The sequence below is a fragment of the Blennius ocellaris genome, assembly GCF_963422515.1.
Source record: "Blennius ocellaris genome assembly, chromosome: 8".
Classification (NCBI taxonomy): Eukaryota; Metazoa; Chordata; class Actinopteri; order Blenniiformes; family Blenniidae; genus Blennius; species Blennius ocellaris.
The window spans coordinates 11,835,148-11,859,996 of record NC_137657.1 but is presented as its reverse complement, the minus strand read 5'-3'; the positions used below and the strand labels follow the sequence as shown (position 1 = coordinate 11,859,996).

At 42.5% G+C, this 24,849-nt stretch overlaps 2 protein-coding genes across 2 annotated transcripts in view; both read right to left on the bottom strand.

Annotated features, from left to right (window-relative positions):
* Positions 1–4,650, bottom strand: part of LOC308133173 (potassium/sodium hyperpolarization-activated cyclic nucleotide-gated channel 3) — a gene marked incomplete at both ends in the record, with an annotated part of 13,574 nt that extends 8,924 nt beyond the window's left edge. The window contains 1 exon segment of the mRNA XM_080500474.1: positions 3,953–4,650. Coding sequence (XP_080356600.1) covers positions 3,953–4,650 — 698 coding nt within the window.
* Positions 4,651–8,535: 3,885 nt separating this feature from the next.
* Positions 8,536–20,938, bottom strand: pklr (pyruvate kinase L/R; the record flags this gene model as incomplete). Its single annotated transcript, XM_080501396.1, has 11 exons — positions 8,536–8,642; positions 8,745–8,859; positions 11,931–11,997; positions 13,737–13,903; positions 14,204–14,356; positions 15,278–15,428; positions 16,635–16,908; positions 17,753–17,939; positions 19,381–19,512; positions 19,605–19,696; positions 20,800–20,938. 11 exons carry the CDS (start codon positions 20,936–20,938, stop codon positions 8,536–8,538), a joined length of 1,584 nt encoding a protein of 527 aa, XP_080357522.1.
* Positions 20,939–24,849: the final 3,911 nt, after the last annotated feature.

The window sequence follows — 24,849 nt, the reverse complement described above, 5'->3', positions numbered from 1 at the left end:
TTATTTTAAATTATGGAAACTTCATCACATAAAGCTACACATTTTAGGCTCTTTGATTTTATCTTGGACTAAATGAGCATGTTAAATATGCAAAGTTGTGCATTATCATTGTTTAATTCAAATTAACATGTTGTTTCTACATTTTATGTTTGGGGAATTGTTCATGCTGCATTTGCAATTTGAATCAGATCACATTTGTCCGAATTGTGCAATACAAACAAAAATATTGATTTGAAAACTATAGTTAACAGTGCAATTTGGGGAAAAAAACAAATGACAACATTATAAAAGCTACTGTCACTAATTAACAATAGACACAGCAAGAGTGCATTTCTTCAAATATTTTTTAATAATGTACTGCTTTAAGGCCTTTTAGTTCTCCAGGTTTGTACTTTATCCTCTCACATGTCACTTTCCGTGGCAATAATACAAACAGCTAAAAGTTACTTTGTAGTTTAGGATTTCACACAGAAAATATAAAAATTAATCTAAAGCTTAAAGACTGGTAGAATTACTGAACTTAGTATCCCGTCCAACAGCTTAAATGATGAGCTGACAGCCATCCACTGATGGGTGGGTTTATTTGACCAAAACACAAAGATTGTAATGTATATTGAACATTTAAATGTGACTTGCAGAGCTGTTTCCATGATTTACCCCAGAAAGCCTCAGACGTTTCTTCAAACCTTTTGTGAAGATTTTAAATGTTATAGCTGCTACAACAGGGAAATGGATACCACACATCATCAGTACCAACTCAATGACAGTCATGAAGATATATCATCGACATCATTTTTAAAAATATTTTAGTACATTGTAATGATGATAAATCTTCAATGACTGAAGGCGGAATTAAGTCTTTTTACTATACAAAAGTTATTCATCCGTTCAAAAGCTGCAATTCTCTGGCAGAGACATACTGTAACATTATTTCATGATGTCATTGTCGTCATTGCATTTCAGATGAAATGTGTAACTGTGAGTATGCACTTTACGATAACCTCCAGACTCCCAAACTGACATGTGACTAAGATGTCGTTAATATGTCTGAGTGGGTTATGTATATTTGTCTGGTTACACTGTATTGGTCAGTGTGTGTTGTTTGTATACATTAGATGTAGATTTGATTTGTGTATGTAAGATTGAGTAGACATTTTGGGGTTTACTCCTCTTAGATAGTCTGGTTACTTTGTTGTGGCAGCATACAATGTCAATAAAACACATTGAATTTAAAAAAGTGAAATATATTGCCACCCCTCTATCAACCAGACAAGTTGGTTCGGTGGACTTTAATCATGGTTGATCTTTCCTCATTTGTTTGTATCCTGTTTTTTTTTTCTTCTTCTTCTTTGCTGGCAAACGTAAAAAACTGACATTGTACATGTCAGTGCACATGATTGTTTTCTCTTCTTGCAGAGATTGGCAACTGATTCAAATTTGAGCAAATGAGAACAACCAAGCAGACGAGACAAATGTCAGATACAAGAAAAAAAGAAAAAGAATTTGTCACATCAGGTGCAAACACCTTGATCTCTTGAATGTGGCCTGATGCAACAGCGGTTCCATCGTGTCGCGAGGTTGTGCTCATCCAGGTTACACACCTGCAGTGTGCAATTACAACTGGAACACACACTTGAACGCACACATAGGAATTGCAAATGCAATCAAAGCTGCTCTCCATGGATTCGTCACTATTCCATTTTCAACATGAACAGATGCTGGAAAATAACTGACCCGGGTCTACCTGCTCAGGTGTTGTCGTACCACACACTAATTCTACTATAATTGAGGCCAAGAGTCTCCTGAGTAGCCTGTGATTGGTTCCCTGTCCACAGTTGGCCAGATGTCAGTTCCCAGCAAGTTTCCACCCATCATCCTGCGAGACGTGCAGACAAACAAGCACAACAGCAACGGTATGTTTATATAATAAATGTTAGTATAGTGTTTGTGTGAGGCCACCAGCCACCTTCCAGCTGGAGTCATGTCTGTTGACAGAGTGTTCCCAGTTCCCTTGTACTTCGTATGCCTCTCATGCTCCCAGAGTGTGAATTGCCTTCACCTCTTGTGTCTCTTGTTATGTATTGTTCCGGGTGCTGAAGCGACTCATCTTTTCTTAATGAAGGTGAAGTGTGTGAGCTTATCAACAGATTCGGTAATGGCTAGCGAACACATGAATACCTATCGCCAAACATAGTCTCTCAACCTCTGGTGCTCAGAATGTGGACAAAAACACATTAAAGGGCTTCAAAGATAAGCAGCCACTCTCCTGCTTGACCGACAAAGTCCCTCCTCGACGACAGGTACTTAACTAAAAAGTTAAATAGCTGAATTATGCATAATACATAATCAACTTGCATAATTCATAACAGCATACATAATTGATCCAGATTCAACTGTAATTCCGCAACAAGATAGTTAGGGTGACGAACGTATTTGGATTTCTTGCGTATCAATATGCTCTGGAGGACTGAGATTCGAAGGAGCATCAATCCATCCACACTGCTCCATCCATTTCTCCCACCATTCATCATATCACCTGTACGCAGCCCCACAAGCACCGCTGGTGAGCGATCGTCAAATTGACAGGCAATACAAAATGACACAGTCAATGTGTGCCTGCGTGCGGTTGATGAGACAAAAGTGGGCCAGGAGCCTTGGGGATAAAGTCATCCATTGTTGCTGCAGTCTGTCTGGAGATTTTGCGTCCTATCTCTCTCCCTCTGCTGGCCACCGACACACACAGTGCATCATGTAAAGTCTCTAATTATCTGTTCTGTCCACACAAACCCACCTTATCAGTTCATAAATTATAATTCATATGTGAGTGAGTGTGATTTCCTCTGGAGGAGCTGAAGGCACATCAGACAACGTGGAGCAATTGTTTTCTCTCATCTCATCTTCATTATGGAAAGAAAATTAACTGGTAGGTTTGGTTTCTTGTTAACAGTACATCTTACACACTTAGCTCCACCTCTCAAGAAACCCAGCCTTAATTGGCATTTCCACCTCTGTAGTTAATGTATTGATTTGCTAATTGGTCAGTTCATGTGTGAAGTCACCAGGAGGGAGTGCTGATGACAAAACATACTGAGCATTTTTACCTAATTGACATGTAAGACACCTCTTGGCACCTCTTGGCTAAATCTGCCATTCTATTCTGCATCCCTTTTCCTCAGTGAGGCTATTTTTAATTCGGAAACAGTAGGTTTAATTTCACCATTCAATTATTTTGTTGCTGCACTGCACTGCGTACCTGCACACCTGTAGGGCTTGTCACCTTTTCAGTGCCCTTTCACAAAGAACCTGTCAGTGTGTGTGTGTGTGTGTGTGTGTGTGTGTGTGTGTGTGTGTGTGTGTGTGTGTGTGTGTGTGTGTGTGTGTGTGTGTGTGTGTGTGTTCTTTTATTGATTTCATGAGGTCCAAAATCAGAGAGAACTCCACTCTTGAGGAATCAGCTCTGTGGGGTCATTATTTTAGCCAAACTATCTATCAATGCACATGGAGAGCTCCCTGTCTGAATCTCAATCTGTGTGTCTGAAGTGAGATTTGTCAACGTGTAAAAACATGAGGAGCAAAATCCCGGAGCACAACAGCATCTGACATTTCTTCAGGGTGAAAATGCAGTTTCGGGGCTTTGCATTGGAGTTATTTTTAGGAATAGATGAACAGCCCCATTGTCACGGTTAAGGTGAGGGCAAGAGGCTTTAGGGAATGCATTATGTAAATGACTTTACATCACAAGGAACACTGTGCAAATATGTGTGTCGTCTTTTATGTTTCTCCTTGTGGAGACGAACTGGGAGCACACATTGCTTGTGGGTACCAAACTTCTGATTTTGTTACCGAATTACTATTTCGTTAAGTGTTAGGTCAGGTAAGTTTTAGGATCAGGCACTTAGTTATGATGATTAAAGTTACACATAGTGGCTGGTGAAAGCATATTCCATCATACCTGAAGTCACTGTAGGGGTGTATGATCCATGATCCTGCTGATTTTAGTCTTGCCTGCTCCATGGCCACAGCTTTATGGGATCCAAACATGCGCAGGCTGAACTTGTTGACCCCGGGCTGAAGCATCGCCCCAAACTGCCTCTGGATGAAGGTGCTCTGGTTGGAGTTGCTGTAGTCCTCCCCGTCCAGCCCCATACCAAAGCCACCCAGTCCAGAATAACCCACCATCTCGGGGGTTCCTGCGCCTGTCGTGTTGCAGGCTGTGGTGGTGGTGGTCTCCGCCCCGGTGGCCACCACCATGACTCCGGTCCCGGTGGAAGAGGTGGAGGCCAAGGCAGCGCGAGGTGTGGCAAAGCCCACCGATCGTGGAGGAGGAGGGTGGGTGGTGCCAGAGGAGGAGGGCGGTGGTGGAAGGGGCACGGGGGTGGTTGGGGTGCCTGCTGGGCGAAAGGAGAGGCCATCCCTGGCAGAGGAGCTCATGATGGAAGGGCGGCGGCCACGTCCACCCAAGGAGGTGCTGTCTGTCCCAAAGGAGCCCTTCTCACCCTCCAGGGAGGCCTGGGACAGTCTGTAACCCGGGGAGGGCAGGCTGCCCTTACTGCGACGCTTTGAGTCCCCTCCATTACGCCTGGGCAGGCTGTCACCCGCTGAGCCACCGGTACTACCAGGGGTACCCACACCTCCAGCCACCCCATCCATTCCCACTCAGGGAGGAGGAAGAGTGAAAGGGGAGGGTGAATATAACCTGTAACTCCTGCCTCCCCTGGAAAAGTACTGTTTAGTCTCGTGACCTGACTATTTTACATAGGCTGGGAGAGAATGTCAATGTCAGTCTGAATGTTGAATAAAAAAAGCAGTGTTTTGCATCTGTAGTCATTCTCCCGGAGCTGGGTGCTCACATCCCCGCCCTCTCTCCACCAACGTGGCCATCCTTACCTCTGTGCCCTTGGAATAAGCCCAATTCAGACATGAAATCCTTCATCCTGCCAGTGTGACGCCAGCAGCTTCACTTTTCCTCTTTTCTTTAAAAGAGTATCCTTTGTCCTCACAGATGTTTCTCTATCATTCCTCCTTCCTCGTCCTTGAAATGTTGCTCTCCGCCCGAGGCCCTCCCTCTCCTCTCCACAGCCGTCCTCAGTGCTCCGACGCCGGTCATACTGGCACCAGATTCTCGGTCTACTGGAGATAACGGCTCGACGCTCATTGGCCGTCGGTGTACTGGCTGTGAAGCCTCGGCTGTATATCCTGGTTGGTCACCCAATGTTGCTCTTGGGTATAAGGTGGCAGAGTGGGGCAATATTTATCCGTGGATGACTGACAAGGACACTTGCTCCTCTGTCAGGAGGGATGTATTGTTAATGGACAGAAGGGACGCACATAAAAGGCGCTCACTCTCCGAGGCGCACTGATTCATTCTGACACGCACACAAACCAGGGGGGGGAAAAAAAAAACAGTCATGGACACACGAAGAAGTCATATTACCCCAAATTTAGCCCATGTGTCTGTGGAGTCCGCGACATGCTGTCATTCTCAGGATCCAAGCGGAAAAAGCACCTCCATCACGATGGGAGAAGGCGCGCTGTGACCGAAGCGCTCAGAAACACGCACCGAGGAAACGCTCCACAAAAAAAAGCGTCGTCTTGTTCAAAACAAACAAAGAAAGAGAACTGACGCTGGAATTAACTTCGTCAGGTGTTCACAGTCTCGGAACCTTGCCATCAGTCATCAACAGCTGCTGCGATTGAATTCCCACTTCTGCCGACTTTCGATGACATTGTGTCCAGACGGGAATACGGCGGTGTCCTTTCCCCATCCGCGTGGAAGACAAATTCAAAGAGGAGCGCAGCTTTAGTCTTAAACACAGTATTCGGACACATTCGCAATCATTTCTTACTAATAAATAAAATTGAACAACTTGTTGAACGTCGAAGGTTCTCGGTCCTGCGCGGACTGAACGAAGTCCGCTCCGGAGCTGAATTCACTTCACTCACGCGCGCACAGTTCGGGCAGGCACGTCCACAGAGGCGCGCGGCGCATGCAAATGGAATATTAAATAAATAAATGTGCATATAAAGGTCTGGATCTAATCGGCCTGTTGCCATGGCATCCGCATCCTCATCATCCGTCCCCCAAGGCCGCGTGCCCGGCCGGCGGAAGACGCACGCATCCCTCGCAGGTACAGGTCGCGCGTCATCCGTTCTCACCAATACAGCGAGGGAGCGCGTGACGGAGGGAGAGATGATGAAACTCGGTTTGAATTGAGGAGAAATCCTTGTTAACAAAGGTGGAGATTTTCCTGAAGGGACGAATGACACGACATAGAAGCCACTTTACAATGAGACAGAATATAACACTATAGCTTTTTATCTCCAGAATAATAAATACTTTTCTCGTACAATCGAGAGCAGGGGTGTCCAAGCTCGGTCCCCGAGGGCCGGCGTCCTGCAGGGTTCAGCTCTCTCCCAGTTGCAGCATATGTGATTGCAATGAGGGGCTCGTTATTTGGCTTTGTCACAACCTTGGTGATGACATCATCATTAGACGCTGAAGCAGGGACATGCAGGACACCGGCCTTCCAGGACCGAGTTTGGACACCTGTGATCTCGAGCTTCATATTTCTGGTAACACCTTTATGATACAGCATGACGTGAATGTATTGGCACCTGATAATGAATAGATTGTGTTTAAATAGCTCCATAACCTGAAGAAGTAAATAAGTAAATATATCACATACCATGGAAAGTTATTCAAGTAATAAGCATTTTTTTTAATATATATAATTGAGCTTCAACTAAAGTTTTTCAAGTATATCATAAAGGTTTCTTATTTGGACGCTGAACTCATAGTGCCTGTTTGCACATGAAAGCAGCTTACTGTATAATACTGTGCAATTGTTTTGTCTCATGCTCCTTATCCATCAAGTAATTCCAGCAGTAAAGCATCTGATCAGCTCCAAATTAATTTTGCAGCAGAGGGAACCATCCCAAACATACAACCAAGTGTTAATTGGAAACTACCAGCAGTGTGAATAAGAACAAGGGGTCCTGGAGGTGATGTTGTGAATCTCACAGAGCCCTGATCTTAATATAATCAAGTACACGATGAGACAGATGGGACTACATCCACAGATCATCTTTGCTTCCTTCTTCAAGATCTTTAAAAAAATAACCTCAAGTTATTTAAAACACTGTACAAGTAAGCGAGAGAGAGAGCGAGAGAGAGAGAGCGAGAGCGAGAGAGAGAGAGAGAGAGAGACTGATGCTATTGCAAAAGCAGTGTGGTCATCGCTACTACAGTAAAAACCAGATTCCTCCATAAAAAAAGTATTTTACTAACTTTGAAATTTTCATTAAGTGATATTTGATATCTGTTGATTCTTGTTACAACCAAAATACCAGCATTTTGATTCTTACCTGATGTCAGTCAGAAGGGAGTTTGCATGTTCTCCCTGTGCCTCGCTGTATCTTCTCTGTATCATCCTGCTTGTTTGACTGATGACTTCAAATTGACCATTTCTGTAAACGAACGAATGACTGTGTCACTGCGTTCGCTCTGTGATGGACCGGTGAACTATCACTGCCCTTCTGCAGGTCAGCTGATAGAATAATAGCTCCTTTTAGTGCACTATGAAGCAGGTACAGATGATTAATGGATGGAGTGATGGAAGCCATCTATACTTCAATTAATTTCACTTGCAATGCTCTATGCAGGTTGTACATTTCTCTCTGCTTCTTCTCCACCTTCATTTTTGTGTGGTATTGCTACTTTTATTCTGGGAAAAGCTGCTGGGAGGCTTCTGGAAAATACACTCAAAGATAAAATGCTCTAAGTGCTTTAAACTACATTTGAAAGATAAATTGTTATTAATTTAACCACAAATATATTTACTGTGTCTCTGTAAAAGTGGCAATTAGCGGCAGGAATAGACAACGATAAACTGCAGGAGGCGGATTCAAGGCACATTATTGGAAAGGAGGAGGAGAAAGCCCGTAGAAGAAAGGCAAGGAAGTCACATAAAAAGATCGACAGACATGAGAAAGCCCCACGCAGGGACAGATATAATTACTTTATGGGAGAACAGTATGCAGATGTGGGCATCTGGGTCATCTCAGTGGACAAAGGAGGGTACAGTCGAACGGTGTAATCTCTTAATCTCTCGGCATGACTCATAATAGTCAAAAATTTGTGCCACCACTGAGATAAAGTCAAAACTATGGATATGAATGAAAATCGTATCTATAAATTGCACAATGACCATGAATATGCTTCAACAGTGGAAACTAAAGACACAATACTTTTAGTATCGGGAGAGAAAAGAAAAGGGTGGACGGCTCAATCACTAAAACATGAATCCAGAGAACAAGAGGAGAACCAGGTGCCCATACAGATTCATTCAATAGGTTTATTTGAAAGGAGTCACTGCTTTTATAAACATAAATTCAACATTCACGTGGCCAGTTCAAAAGGCAAATGTCTCTTCATGCCGCCCACGAGTTTGGATAACAGTGTTGCTGCTGCTTTTGTCTGCGATGGAGCCTGTTGCTGAACTTTCAGCGGTGGTTTTACAACACGAGGCCTCGCTGCTACGGGACATTCACGGCCCTCATGATGTTGGTGTGGCTGGACCCGGGGATCCAGCCCGTCACCACAATCACCATGTCACCCGACTTAAAGAATCCTCGCGCCTTCCCTGTGGTGGTGGTGGGAGGAGAGAAGAGAGAGACGAAGTGAGCAACACAATCTTTTATCACGCCGCCGGGGAGACTGAGGCATTGCATACCAACATACTGACCGATGTCCATGCCGTAGTTGACCCTTCTGTCCACGTCATCGGCCCAGACGGGAGCAGGCAGGGGGTGGAAGAGGACAGGAAACACGCCTCTCAGCAGTTGCGACTGACGGGCCACCTGAGGAAGAGGAAGGAGTGTTGTTACTAATTATACGTGTACAAACATGTTGAAATATCACATTTTTAATCCACGTGGATTCAGGCTTATACAGTTGTTTTCTTGGGTTTCTGCATTATTTGGACATATCACATGCACTGTATCTCAGCCACAATTATAGACAAATGTTTTAGTAGTGCAATTATTTTTATCTGTCTTTTATTGGTCTTATTGGGTTTATTTTTTATTTGTTCCCCCCGTGGCTCTTTTGAATCTATATGAAGCAGAAACAAACTGACAGATTAGTCACACTCTCATATTACCCCACGGCTGGAGAGTGGGAAGGGACATTTTAATTTCAATATGTTCTAACTTTAGTGCACACTTATCTTCACTTACCTCAATTTAAGCCTATTTTAATACTACTGTATTGCTGTCAAGCTGAAGTGAGGCTGTCGTTTTGAAGAAGTGCTGGATAGCTGAATTTACTTTCAAGCATAAATGGAGTTGTTTCAATCTCATTTCTATCAAGACTGCCTCTGTGTAAATGATATGCAAAAAAAGTTCATTATAATTACTGTTATAAAAACAATCTACTGAACCCAATTCCACAATTACAATATCCCACGTATTTAATGACCGAAACTATTAAATATTCCTATTGTTTATGGAGGAAGAAACACCCCAGCACTCAAATCTGTTGGCCCATAATGGAGTGAATGATAACATTCTGTCTTGGGACTCCTAGATAATCATCACTCTTATCTCTCAGACAATCAACTCTCTTTATAGATTATAATAGTCTGTATGTAAATGTGAAGAGTAGTTATAATTAGGTTTCAGTCGTAGGTATCTTTTAGCTTGTTTAAAGAGGTTAAAACAAGCATGCATCACTCAAATATTCTTTCTTTTTCTTCAAAATACAGATTACTGTGTGTAACAGAAGCATTTTTTGTTGTCTGATCCCTTCAGAGGTGCTCACGTTTAGACCAGAAAGTTACCCAATGGCAGCTCAAAGCTGCTTCGTCTCTCACTGACAAATCTATTCAATAGACACAGAACATTTTCTGAGTATATCCATCCATCCGTCTGACGTCGATGCAGCTTTCTCAAATTGAGGTTCACGGTGGCCTGGAGCCAAACCCCCCCCCCCCCCCCCCCACACACACACACACACACACACACACACACACACACACACACACACACACACACACACACACACACACACACACACACACACACACACACACACACACACACACACACACACACACACACACACACACACACACACACACACACACACCCCTATGGTCAATTTAAAACCTCCACTTAGACTGAAGGAGGAAACTTGAGAACCTGAAGAAAATCCACTCATTCGCGCATGAAGACGTAAACTAACCGCCTGCTGTCCTTCATCATACAATCAATATTTTACTTAGATTACTTTGTTTCAATGTATTTCTTTGTAAAGCACTATAAATAAACTTACCTTGCCTTGCTTAGTGTAACTCCATCTACAGATTGGATATTTTCTTGAACATTTCAACAGGCGGTGAAAATCCTGACTGTATTCATGCGCTCAAGTAGGGAAGAGTATCAGAGCCACTCATGACGAATACAAATGACAGGAGGTAGATTTTCTTTTCTTCATGATGCACTTCAAGACAAAAAGTCCAAATGTCGAGAATAAAGTTGAGATATCATGTTGAGAATGAAGTCAAAATACAATATTGAGAGTAAAATGTCCAAATCGGATTCGTTGAACCATTTTGATCGACCTTCGATCAATCAGGGTTTGTGGCGTCAAAGTCATGCGCAGCAAACTAGTGAAACTTAACATCTTACTAGTATAATTTAGTTCAATCTGTTTACATAATTAGAATTTAGTCTTTTCAAATTGTCTGTAGAAAACTACGTTTGATAATTTTAACTATTGTATGTTGTCAAATGGGCCAGAGGAGACGTTTCCACTTTGCTCTCAACATCGTATTTCGATTTTATTCAATGAAAAAAAAAAAAAAGATCATCATGCATGACCCCAATACTCTTCCATACTCAAGAGCTCACTGGAGGTTTTCAAAGTTTTTAGAACTAACAGCTCCAGGCAGAGCTTTCAGCTATCAAACCCCTTTCATATTAAAGGATTCAGTTCAGGGGGAACTGACATAATCTGTAGCTTCAAAAATAAATGTATTTACAGTCCTATTTTCATTTGAACCCAACTGGTCCATAAAATAGACACCCCACCTCTGGGTCTGTTGCTGTTCTTTTCCATTCATTACGATGTGCACCAGAGTTAGTCAATGCAGTGCCTGCAGGCGCCTGGTTCCCCTAAAGGCTTGTAAGCAACCCGCAGGGTATGTTCTAATAATAGTGGTCAACACAAACAACAGGATTTCACCCTCTTATTATTCAGGACCTTTATGTTAAACTCAAAGACAAAGCAATGGTGGCCACAATAAAACATCTGTACGAGAAACTACTATTTTTGTTCAAGTTAACTGAACTAATTTCATTCAGGGGTTTTGTTTAGGTTTTTTTTGGTGCTTTGCTCTCCACAAAATATAATTTGCGCTCAGCTTTGCTACATGTCATGAATAATGCAGTGACCTGAGGGATGCTGATCCTTGAACATGACAAGAGACAGGTGTTTTGATGACTGTGGAGTTTCCAGATGTGCTTCTCTGAGCTGAGTTCTCTGACCTCTGACGTTCCTGTGGAGTCTGTGGGATACTGATAGGCTTCTGACTGCATTGACTAGCACTAATTTAATTTTAAAGATAACAATGATCCACAACTAATGGTGACTCTCTTGAAATGATGTGTGAAACATTTTGTGCTACGGAGAAACTTTCAGAGTAAATCACCGCACAGAAATATGCTAAAAAGGGAAATCATATAAATGGTCAATTATTCTCCACTGATAACATGGTCACTGTTTACAACAACCCAGACAGTGTGAAGAAATACTGATTGTATCACACGTTATTCAGTTTTGAAAGGAGTTATGGCAGTGGTGTGTCACATTTAAAGCTGAGAAACTTTACACAGCACAAAGAAGCTCAGATCAAGAGTCCGTACTTTACCTGAGGGTTTCTGGTGACTGCAATGATTGGACAGCGAGGGCGGTACCGAGACAGGAGGTGTGCCGACCTGAAGGGAAACCACAGAGCGACGAATAAGGCAGAATGAAAATACTACTGATTGTTGGCACATTAGAAACCTTCACATGGGTCTTTACGCTTCTGAATCTGATGCTTTTTCAAAGATCTGAAGCTTTTGAGGCCGTCTGACGTATATGTCCCATTAATGACGCTTTCTGAAGGCGAGTCCTCCTTTCCTGCTTGTTGCCAAAACCCAGTGCACCGACGTAGCTGTTTTATCCATATCACGGAAGATGTTAGCGCCAGTCCAGCGGTACACAAACATTTCCCCTCATTATTTTCTATATATAGAGACCTGTGCACAGTGTCAGGCATCCATTAGGGAGAAAAAAAAAAGGTGAAAAGTAAAAAAAAAAAAAAAAGCCATTCTGAATCCAAACCAAAGACAGACTTTTTTTTTTCTCTTAGACACATTGACACATTCATTGGTAATGGATTTAAAAAAAATAATAATAACACTAGTAGTACTAATAGTAACACTATCGCTTTTATTATTTCTGTCTGCACACTTTCCTAATACGTTTGCCCAGCGCTGTATACGTTGGTATGCAGGTGTGTGGAGATACAAGCGGAAGGAGAAACCTTGTTGATCCAGCCTCAGCAGTTCAAGTCACATCTCACACAAATCCAACCTCAGAGGACGACGCACAAGTAGGAAACAATATTGCAATAGTCGATCTGGAGCTTCGCTTTGGGATAAAAGACAAACATGTGAAGCTGTAACCTTTAAAGGTCCTGGTCCTTGTTTGCAAAAGAGGAAGAAGAGAAGCTGTGTTGATTCAGGTCCACAAACACAAGAACTTCATGCGTCCTGTGTTTACATGTTGTGGCGTCGTCGTTAACACAGTTTCCTCACAACAACAATGTCCTCTGTTCGAGTCGGTGTTGGGCTTGGTGGCCTTTCTGGTTTTGTATGTTTTCCCTGAGTGTGTGTATGTTTTTCTCTGGTAATTCCATTGCCTAGTCTAAGAAAACATGTTTTTAAGTGGGTGAATCTAAATTGCCAGCATGTGTGTAATATAAAGCTTTCTAAGTTATCAATGGGAGCAAATTCAAGACAAAAGTTGATCGGCAGTCATTTTAAGTCAATATGCTTTAGATTGAAGGAAGTGTCTGGCTCTGGTTTTCTCTGACCTGCAACTCAGTGTCAGCAAAGCTTCTGGTGTCACGTTGTCTATTAACTATTATTGGAATAAACCATCCAAAGTGACATGTCACATATTTCTGGCGGAAAAAAGCTGGAATATACCCCCCAAACCAAACAGAGGACGTTCTTGGAGAAAATGTTTGAAAAGCCTTTACATACCTGATAGATTTATTTTTCTAACTTTTGATTTTATTATCAGTACTTACACGCAGAACGTAAATAACTATAAAAGGGTTGTATTAGTGGGTTAGGGTTTGCAATTTGTCCTGAAAAAGCCAAATTACATAAAATCTCAATTAAGAGTGAACATTTCTTTGTACAGACAGGGTGAGATTATTACTAGTTCTGCAAGTACAATTGTCACCACACAGTTTGACATGTAAAGGTGCATAACTCTTCTTTTGGAGCAGCTGTTTGTCCTGCTGATTATACTTTAAACAACACTAATATATATTTCTGTTAGCTTTAAATACATTTGAAAAATCCCAGAAAACTGTAAAAAACAAACAAAGAAAACATCCCAAATCAGAAAAACACACTGAAACTTCTGTCACACAGGTGGATGGAGTTGATCTACGGACCTTCCTTTAGAGGTGAGGACAATGATGGCCCCGGCGCAGCATTTAAAAGACGACTCCACGGCGCCGATGGCCGTGACCTCTGTGGGATCGGAGGACAGAGGAGTGAGGCGACGCAACTCCTCAAAGAGCTGCTGGTGGAAGATGGCCGCCTCGGCCTCCCTGCAGATCTGAACGAGAGAGAGAGACAGAGGGCAATGGTGAGGGGCAGACAGAGGGATTGAGAGGTATCGTGGGGCACGAAGTCAGATGTCACAGGCTGGACAGTGTGCACACTGACACACACACACACACACACACACACACACACACACACACACACACACACACACACACACACACACACACACACACACACACACACACACACACACACACACACACACACACACACACACACACACACACACACACACACACACACACACACACACACACACACACACACACACACACACACACACACACACCGAGTGCATCATCGCCACTGCCTCCACAGGGAACACTCCCTTGGCGGTCTCTCCAGATAACATTACACAGTCGGCTCCATCCAGCACTGCGTTAGCGACGTCACTGCTCTCCGCTCTGGTTGGCCGTGCGTAGGCCACCATGCTTTCAAGCATCTGAAAAAAAAACACACGCACACACACGCACACACACATAGTCTGTTAGCCACAGCTGAAACGTCTCTGTGAGAGACCCTAAGAGGGTCTGATCAATGGATCCATCAAAACTATACCACTTCAATCTTCAACCTTCAATTTCTGTCCACGATGACAAAGTGGTGCGAGGGTTTTAGAGTCTTTAGGGAAGAGGAGGTAATGATTTTGTGGCTGCAGAGACAGTGGTGCAGGAGCGATGAGAGATCATTTAAACCTAGGCAGGTCAGCCTGACTTGGTGAGATGATTATTGGCGTGTTGGGCGCTCGGTGTTATGAGTCAACGAGCGCGGCAGCCGGCTGGAAATTGAGACAGCTCGCAGCGTTGCCTCACAGGCTGCACTACGTAGCAGTTAAAAAGCGGCGGCTAACACTGCCTGGCGTGTGGGTGTTGTTTGTGAGCTCGGGTCTCGAAGCAGGAAACCCGCTATAATGCTGTCACTCCGAGTCAAGAGCTGTAGCATAAACAAAACACAGCACAGTGACTCAACATGGCTGCAGGAGAGCATGTGAGAGCGTGTGTGTGTGTGTGTGTGTGTGTGTGTGTGTGTGTGTGTGTGTGTGTGTGTGTGTGTGTGTGTGTGTGTGTGTGTGTGTGTGTGTGTGTGTGTGTGTGTGTGTGTGTGTGTGTGTGTGTGTGTGTGTCACCGTGTAACTGGAGAAGGGTGTTAAAGAGGTGAATGTTTGAGTTCCAGAAAAAATAATTTATGTGACAGTTTCTAGGAGTACATTATCCAGTGTAAGATTAGTATGACCCTACTTGGGCTTTCTTGTGAATTTGACATGTGACAGCAGCCAGAGTCTAAATCTGCATTTTTTTATTTTTTTTTTTACATTGGTCCCGCCTCTTGTGTGAGAGTGTTTGTGCGTGCGGTCATCCCTGACCTGTGTGGCACAGATGACGGGCTTCCCGGCAGAATTGCAGCGCCCAATCATCATCTTCTGGGCGATGAAGACTTTCTCAGCAGGAATCTCAATCCCCAGGTCGCCTCTGGCGACCATCACGCCGTCACTCTCAGCCAGGATCTGCTCAAAGCTGACAGACAGATCAGAGGGATGAGGATGCGAAGGATTGAGTGTTTGATTGGAAAAAGACAGAGACACAAAAGACGAGTGAAGGGAGCGGAGAGGACAAAAGACATTGTTTCCATATATTATCCAGGGACACATTCAAATGGAGGTCCTAATTTAAGTAAACAGGACTTTTTTTTTTTTTATAACAGCTTCCCCTGAGGAGTGTTTTGCATTGTGATCTTAATTGTAGGGAGGAAACCCAAGATGATTTGTTAGGAGAGAGAGAATTTAACAAAAGAAACAAGGGGAGGTGTAAAACACTTGTTTTATTTAACATAGAAACTGATTCTGATTTATTTACATCTTTTAATATATGAAGAAAAGTGTTGACTGTGTCAGCAGCAGAAATGAGCCTGTAGTCAGTGATGAACAAGAAGTATTCACTTGTACTTTTGTAAATATCTTTCTCCAAACGTGTGAATTTCACTCAAACTTAAGTATCTATGTATTCTCCTTAATTTCTTTGAAGATACTGTAATCAATATGACCTTGGTTACCAAGTATTCCCACAATTGGAAATACTATTTACTTTAAGCATTGCTATTTTGTTTTTAAGTAAATTGAATCAAATGCTGCTGTTGAAAGTTGCTTGTAATTTAATGGTGATTACCTTCCTGTTTGTCCTGGTTAATTAATGAAAGACATTGGCAGTTAGTAAGAATAAAAAAGCTCCTGTCTCTTAATAGGGCTGATTTATACACTTGCTATAAGTCATGATGGAAAGCTTTCAACGCTAATTGTTCATGGCTAGAAACACAATTGTTCAAAATACAATTTTTATGGCTCAATCTGTAAAATATAAAGTTTTGTTTCAATAAAATGGTTTGTTAGAGCCAGTTTCAGCAGCCAGCGAGCCAGAGGAGAGAGCCTGACAAGTAATGGAGGAAAAGTACAGGGACACAAATAGTGCCAGACACATTAAGTGGAAGCCATAACTCTGAGAGACAGGCACAGAGATGGCTCATCATACATGTGTAGAAGCCGGGGCTGACATGTGTCCATCTCCCTGTGACAGCTGGCGGTCGGCAGGGGGGACCGATCGCCACGAGTGAGGGATTTCTAAGAACCGTTAGAGCCTCATTATGAAAGGCCGACTGCCTGCAGCAGCGGCGTTCCATAAAGAACATGCATAAATGGTTTAAACCGAGGATAATGGAGCTCAACTCACTTCTGAACTCCTTGCCTGCTCTCCACCTTGCTGATCACTTTAATGTCCTGCCCCTGCGGCCCCAAAGCTCGACGCACGTCCTTCACGTCCTCGGCTGAGCGGATGAAGCTGGCGAACACCATGTCAATGCCCTGAGCCACGCCGAACCTCAGGTCGGCCTCGTCCTGCGCGCTCACTGCCTGAAGGCCGATGAGATCACACCCGGGGAGGTTGACGCCTTTACGGCTGCACAGCACGCCGCCGGCTTCCACCACCGTTTCCACCCAGTCACTGCCTGCAGACACATCGGAGAGGTAGATTAGAGATCGGTAGGAGGGAAAACCCCAACGAGGCCAGTGAGAACTCATCATCACTTCTCTTACAGTGCCGCGTGTGGAGGGACTTCATGCAAGGTTTTGAAAGCAAAGCCATAAAAAAAGTAGATTGATCTAATGATTAATCTGCAATTAATGATTATGATTAATCTAAATCAAGTCAGGATTTTGTGCAATTTCCCTTTAAACCCAAAACAACTTTATAATTCATGGCATTTTTCACAGTACAGTACAGTCACTACAGAGATTATTGTGAGTATACAGATGTTATGGATTAATTCAATATTATGACAGTAGCACATTGGCTTGAACTTAATTTAGCCCTCATGGGCAATTCATCATTATACATACACCCAATCTTCACAGATAGCTGTCAATTAGGGAAGTTTAAATATGAAATTAACATATTAGGAACGTATAACATTCATAGGCAAATAAATAAGACGACCATATGGTAATCAACAAGAAAACAAAATATGAAGCAACTTATTGGATATCTTTCTGAATTACATCAAAACTATTTAAAAAGTGGTTTGTCTTTGATTCATAGCGTGATAGTAGTGGGAACTATCAAAACTACAGAGTAAATAAATGATATATAGCAAAACATAAAGTGGAGGACGCAGTGGAATTACAGTTTTCTTTTTATTGTTTTTGCATTTACTTAAGGTTGGACTTGTACAATCATAATAATATATGTGCAGAAGTACGGTGCTTGTAAAATCATGCAATAAACCAGAAGTCAAACAAAAGAGTGTTTTTCTAACTGCAGGTCATTTAAATGCCACGTGTCGTGTACGTTACCTATTTCTAATACTTTGAGTCCAATCAGACCGTCGTCGATGTAGATCTTGGTGTGCTTCTTTAGGACTTTGGGCAGGTTTGGATAGTCCACCCAGATTATCTTCCCATCTGTGTTGTCCTTGTCTTTCTCTGCTGTCACCACACGAACGTTGCTGCCCTTCTTCAGCTCCACCTCCTCTTCCACTTTCTAAACACACACATAGATAATGGTTCACTACATTTACTGCTAAAAACAAAAGAGTTTCATGGATGAAGCAATGTACAAGATTGAGCTTTTTTCTCGTTCGGGTCAATGACATTCAAATATTTCTTTGGCTACTTGAAGTTATTACACCTGCTTTAATGTGGAAATACATACATACTCTGTTTTTGTTCTTTTGTATTCTATATATTTTGCCTACCGGTATTTATAATTTTTTTTCATATTCCTAGAATTACTTTAGGCATATGTGACAAATAAAAAAATATAATAAAAAAAACCCAACTAAATCTTATATGCTTTGGCATGTATGCCGGGTTAATGAAGTCCCACTTATTTTACTCTCCCATGAATAACTTAGGGTTATTTCAAAGCACAACATAAAGCAATACTAAAATTTCATGTAAATGCACAAAACTAAAGTCAAATCAAATTTGCTCTTCAAACTTTCTGGAATATTTTCACTTTTCTCGTTTGACAGTATTAAGAAGTAATCTATTTGCCAAATTCACTGTTGAATCCACCACAATGTTCTCATTTTTCTGCAACGGAAGCCATTCCCCTGCTGGTGACAACTTGTTGACATTGAACCAGTAAAATTCCAAACCTATTGATGTAGAAGACATAAAAACTAATGTTTAATAGGGACTCAATAAGTTAATCAAGTTAAACTTCAACCTGCATTTAAGCCGAGGTTAACGCGCCTTGATGAAATTTCAACATGCTGACTGACATCTGAAATAGACTCTGATCTGATGTTTGATGTGTTTCATGAGGATCTATTTTTAGACTCGACTCACAAGGTCAGGGGGGAGCCTGTAACCACACACACACACACACACACACACACACACACACACACACACACACACACACACACACACACACACACACACACACACACACACACACACACACACACACACACACACACACACACACACACACACACACACACACACACACACACACACACACACACACACACACACACACACACACACACACACACAAAAATCCTCACACAATTATGTAAAACCACTAACTCAGTTCTGTCTCTCTATTAAATTACTGGAATGATTTTAGGGGAGGCACAGCGAGCACAACTCAGTCTGTGGTGCATCTCATGCCATGCAGAGCATTTTGTGAGCTTATCAAGGCATAAAGAGGTTATTTTCCAACAGCTCAAAGTTATTTGCTCAGCGCAGCAGACAAGGTTCACCAGCAGCGCATGGAGCCACACAACAAGATGACGATGAACAGGCGAAGGAGCGCACATCCACAGCTGCCGCTCTCACGAGAAAATAAACAACCTGTAAACCAACGATGTACTGCAGGAGGAATATTTGCTGTGATTCTTACACCTGACTGCAAGTGACTGGTCGATTAGGTTTCAGACTGCTTGACAGATGAAGCACAACATGTTTACCCCTTTCACTAATCCGGTGCGGATCTCTGGACCCTTTGTATCCAAAGCGATGGCAACCGGTCGATAATACAAGGGGTCAGAGGTTATTGTCTCCACCGCTTCCCTGATGTTTTTGATGGTTTGGCCGTGGTACTGAAAAACAGAGAATCGATATGTTTCTGAGTGAAAATTGAGCACAGAAGCAGGGCAGCTGTTGAGAAGCGGAGCAGCAAAGCCAGACGCACTTCATGCGAGCCATGAGAGAAATTCAGACGAGCAATGTTCATCCCCGCCTTCACCATCTCCTGGAGCTTGTGGATTGATCGCGACGCAGGACCTGAGAGAAGGAGAAGTTATTTCACTTTTGATTGATTTGTTCAGAAGTCATAAAACAATCAATTGTTTTTGTCAAAGCAGCCACGTAGAGGATTTCACAGCAGAAATTAATGTCAACATTTCTTTAAATAGAAAGTTATAACTTACACCTGTCTGGCTTTCATGAAGTGGATGAAAACTATATTGCTTTTTTTATGTAATCTATTTCATCCCAATCACATTTTACATTCTGGATCTCATATATAAATGATTATGTTTTCAAATACATTTATGGATATTTTTACTCACCCTCTCACTGATTTCAACATTGCTCAGTATTTTATTGCTCTAATGTACTTTTGTGTGTTTGTGTAAGAGTGTGCATGTGTCGATATTAATATAATTATATTTGTGTGTAAATTATGTATGCAAACATGCACACACTCGCTTATGGGACATTTCTACCTCGCAATTGATCCAGAAAGTTTCTCTTTGGATTGTAGGAAGAAAATAGCATAACATGCACACAGAGATAACATGGAAACTCCACACAAGACAGTCCTGCTCTAAAACGTTTTACCTTCGTTCTAAGAGGAATCCCCATCATCTCAAGAGAGAACAGTTGAATTAAACACAGCACAGATCAAATAAAAACAAACCAATAAAAGCAGCAATATTCCTCCATCATTTTAGTAATAGTACCATTGACTTCACTGACTGATATCCAAATATTTTGGTTTTCAGAAAGAGATCATCAGCTGCAGCCTGATTTTACAAATGCCTCGTCTTTGTCTCCATCACTATGAAGAAGAAAACCCTTGAGAGGAGAAGAAATGCCCCTCCAAGCAATCAAAAACAAAGAAAAACTAGAGCTTTAGAAAACGTAGAAGAAGCTTTAAACCGCATTCTCCTTTAATCAGTTGGTTTTTATCTGGGCAGGAGAAAGGCAGAAACGGCACCAAAGTGTGTTTGTGGGCCAACAAGTAAAGCCTTCCAACAGCGCTGCGGAGCCGGTAGCGCCAGGAGCCGGCAGTCTGCCTGGGAGTCGGCCATGACAAACAACAGTTTCCAGAAAACGCACTTGAAACTGAGACGAGTCTGTCTGCACCCGGTCGTCACGCTCACCGATGGTGCAGATTATGCTGGTGTTGCGCGCCGTGATTGGCTCCTGGTCGATGTCCAGCAGACACAGATGCTCCAGGAAGGTGTCGGCCATGCTGGCGTCCAGCTGCTGGCGCTGGATGAAAGAGTCCGGCAGTGTCATCACGTCTGAGTAGCGTCGCAGACGAGCTGTAGCGACAGAGGAGGAGGGTCAGCCAAGTTGCAAAAAACCCCTACTCGCCTTCAAAAACAAACTGGTTTACAACCTGGAACTGAAAGAAAAGTTCATTTCGCTGAGGGCAGAAATTAAAGCATGGTTCTCACCACAACAGTCTGGAAGTGCAGTCAAACACTCACACACACAAACACTGGCCTGTGACATTAACGGCCACCCAGGCGGGTCGCGCAGAATCACCTGCTGACATTCAGCCGCCAAATGAGCCGATTGCATGAAGATAATACCATAAACATTGAATCAAGCAGGAGCGCTGATAAAGGAAAGGAAAGGTTTCTACACTGACAATTTGAGGCCAATAAAAACAGAAACTTTCCATATTAGCAACGGTTTAACTGAAGGCAGGTTGGTTTTGAGGCGACAGAGAGGAAGACAAGATGTCACATCCAGTTGAATGAAATAGTATTTTTCCCTTTGCTGGAGGAGGAATGGAAGCACATTGAGACATATTGTCTTTCCACAAGAGTCTGTCAGCGGAAATGTACACTGTTGAGAGCACAATGGAAAAAAAAAAAACTACACAGTGGGAACGGTAATAGAGTACAATGTATTGGTATTATTAGTAGTAGTACATTTTACAATATTATCTCCTCCCTGAATCCACCACTTTTAGTTGCTCTCATTCTTTTGATTGACCAGTTTGATGACCTTGTCTGTAATTTGTCAGCAGCCTCATTGTCTATACTTTTAAGTTCAAATCTTCATTAAAAAATAAATAAATAAAAAAAAAACCTTGTTGCTGTCTCCTTTCTAAGCATTATTTATTAAACCTGAAGAGATAACTTTTACCAAACACAGCAGTGGTGTCTTGTAAATATTTAATAAGCTGTTGTGGGACAAAATGTTCATTTATCTGCCACCATATTTGTGCTCACCTGTCGAATTCCTATATTGACTTTTGCACCAACTCCTGAGAGAAAGGAGTTTGGTGTTTGCTGCTGGACATTCATCTAAAAAAACCAAGAGCGTTGAAATGATTCACAGATTCAAGGCGAGCGTCAGGAGTTTGTGTCTCGTCAAGTGTGTTAATGTTTCACATCTCATGTCGAATCTTTTGTTTCATGAACTTCCTTGGAACTCATCTTGTCGCCTCTCACATCAGACCCTGACTTTCTCCCCACTGATTGTGATTGTTTGTTTACTCCGCCCTGATTGCTTTCACGTTGATCTCCACCACCTCGCGCATAAATAATCCTTGCCTCCCTTTGTCTTCTTCTGTCCAGGACGGTCGTCATGTACCAGGTTTCCAGGTTTTTTTCAAGTTTGTGATCCCCTTTGTTCATATATATATATATATATATATATATATATATATATATATATATATATATGTATATTGAAATCTAAGCAAGATAAAACCACTACTTTTGTAGTATAGTATAGTATAGTAAAATACCACAGATTTTGATTTGTGCATTTGAGACTACCAATTTTGTGTCTGAGGCCTCAACAAAGATATCTTGTAATTTCTACTTTTCATCACCATCATAGTGGCTTCTTTGAACGTAAGCTATATTTACTCAAACGTCACCAATTTTCTGACTGCTCTTTCCCGTTCTGTCACAGAACAGAAATTCTCTGTGAAACACTGCGCTGTGCCTCTCCGCTACACACGAGCAGACGTGTGCCTGAAATCCATTTAATACACGTATTGTGCTCTCGCCCATTTAAATTAAGTGGCCTGTCATCCTGTCACAAAGTGCAACAGAAAACCCAATTTAGAAAAAAAAATGTGAATCTTTCAGATGTTTTCTGTGGACTGAATCAAGAAACCTCATGACAATTAGAATAAGATAAAAGTTTTCAGACAGAAGCTTATGAGTAAGTTTGCCGGAGGCATTAAGCAAATGAAAATCCCCTTTGCTTCTTGAAATCGTCACCTCTCTTCTAACGCGGAGGTCAAACGGTCGGTCCGTCGTCCCACCGACCCCAGCAGCAGCTGCAGCGACTCAAAGAGCGAACCAGGAAATGGAGTCCCTGTCTTTCATGCAAAGCATTGTGGTGTAGGACTGACGGCTTGGAGTCGGTACAATGGCACCAATTTTAGAGGATGTCACACTCAGCCGAGCCTGCAATTTCTGCCACCGCGGTGAGGAGAGAGAGCGAAGACCGGGAGGGCGAGCGGAGAGGAGGGCCCGACAGGCAAAGGCTGAAGCTGGAGACAGAGGAGGAATCTGAAAACAAAGGCTGGCTGTATTGACCTTGTCAGATATACATTTGTTTTTATTATAAACAGCGACTGCATAATAATTTTTTTTGTTCCCCCCCTGGGAATCCCGTATGTGCTGTGAATTCAAAATCTGTCAGTATTATCTGCCCCTCTCTTTCTCACTCTCTTTCCACCTCACTGTGACCCAGTTCTGCCTCACTGCTGCAGACATCATTACGTGTCCTACCGAGTTCCTCCTCTTGACACATCCCGGCGAGGGTACACACGCAAACACGCACGTACGCACACCTGGAAATACAAGGCGCGCACGCACACAGGCGTACCTGTTACTGGAAGGCTGCCTATAAATAAAAGCTGACATTGGGTCAAAGACTGCAAAGTTGCACGGCATCGGTGAGTGTGCAGCCTTTCAGGCTGATAAGACCAGTGGACGGGCTCCTGGGTGTGGCCACCAAAAAAACCACAAATGTCAAATTCTCAGGTCACGGGTCAGCGAGTGCGAGTGTGTGTGAGTGTGTGTAATCGATCGGTGAACCCATGATAAAAAAAATTTTTAATTATCTCCAGCTATGACTCATCTGTATTTTTTTTTTTTTATCATATTTTTAGGTTGAATTATATATAGCACCTGGTATTGTTTTTCAAGTGCTGAACAAAAAAAAAAAGGTGAGTAAGTTGAGAAGCAGCTGACAAACCACAGAGCCAGACAATCGGATAATATTCAGAGGTGGAATGATTTTAAATGGCTCTATCAATGGTATAAAAATAACCTGGGAACTAAACCTGCACAAAAAAAAAACTGCACTGTCCTCGCTGTTCAAATGAACTATTAATGTATGTAAATCACTGATTGGATGCATGTGGCATGAGGGAAACAGCTCTGCATTAACAACACAAAAGAAAATCCTCGCTTCACTCACCCATTTTGAGTAAATTTTCTACGCTCCTTCACCAAACCTGGTTTATTCGAGACCGTCTTGAATTTTGTTGCAATTGCTGAAGAATCGTTCCCCAGCTGAGGTCATGCACCGGTCTGTAGTTCTGTAGTTTTGTCATCTGCATGATTCATGTTCGGCCTCTTTTTTTTCCCCCCACATCTTTAGCCTCTGACCCCCCTTCTGCCCCATCGTCTCTCCTCCCACTGACATGGACTCGGACCAAAGCAGGCAACAGTCGGATGATTATGCTGATTTGGTTCATGTTGATGCAACATTGCGCCATAATGAGGCCAAAGATAGAAACAACTGAAAAAAAGAAGTGTAACAGTGGCACTGAAAGTTGAAGGAGAGCAAAGTGACATTTTTGTTTCCTCTGCTTGTTATATAACCGTGACCCTGACCTCAAACTCTTACTAGCATCAAACTCCAAACTGAATGATAGTAGGTTTTGAATTGCTTGATGAGGTTTTGATACAACTGCAATCATGAATTTGTGGAAGGTGACAATAAAACAGCTCCTATAAAACGTTGTACCTTTACAGTGAAAGTTACATCACCTGCTCTGAATGACCTTTGACGTATTTAATCATCTGAGGCTTCAAAATCAATGATTGTGGCAGTGTTGCAAACATCTTTCATTCAGGAAAACCAAACGACACGTGTGATTTTACAGGCGCTGCTTTCGCAGAGGTGAGCTTCTTTATTCCAACGTTTTATTGGTGTGATGGTTG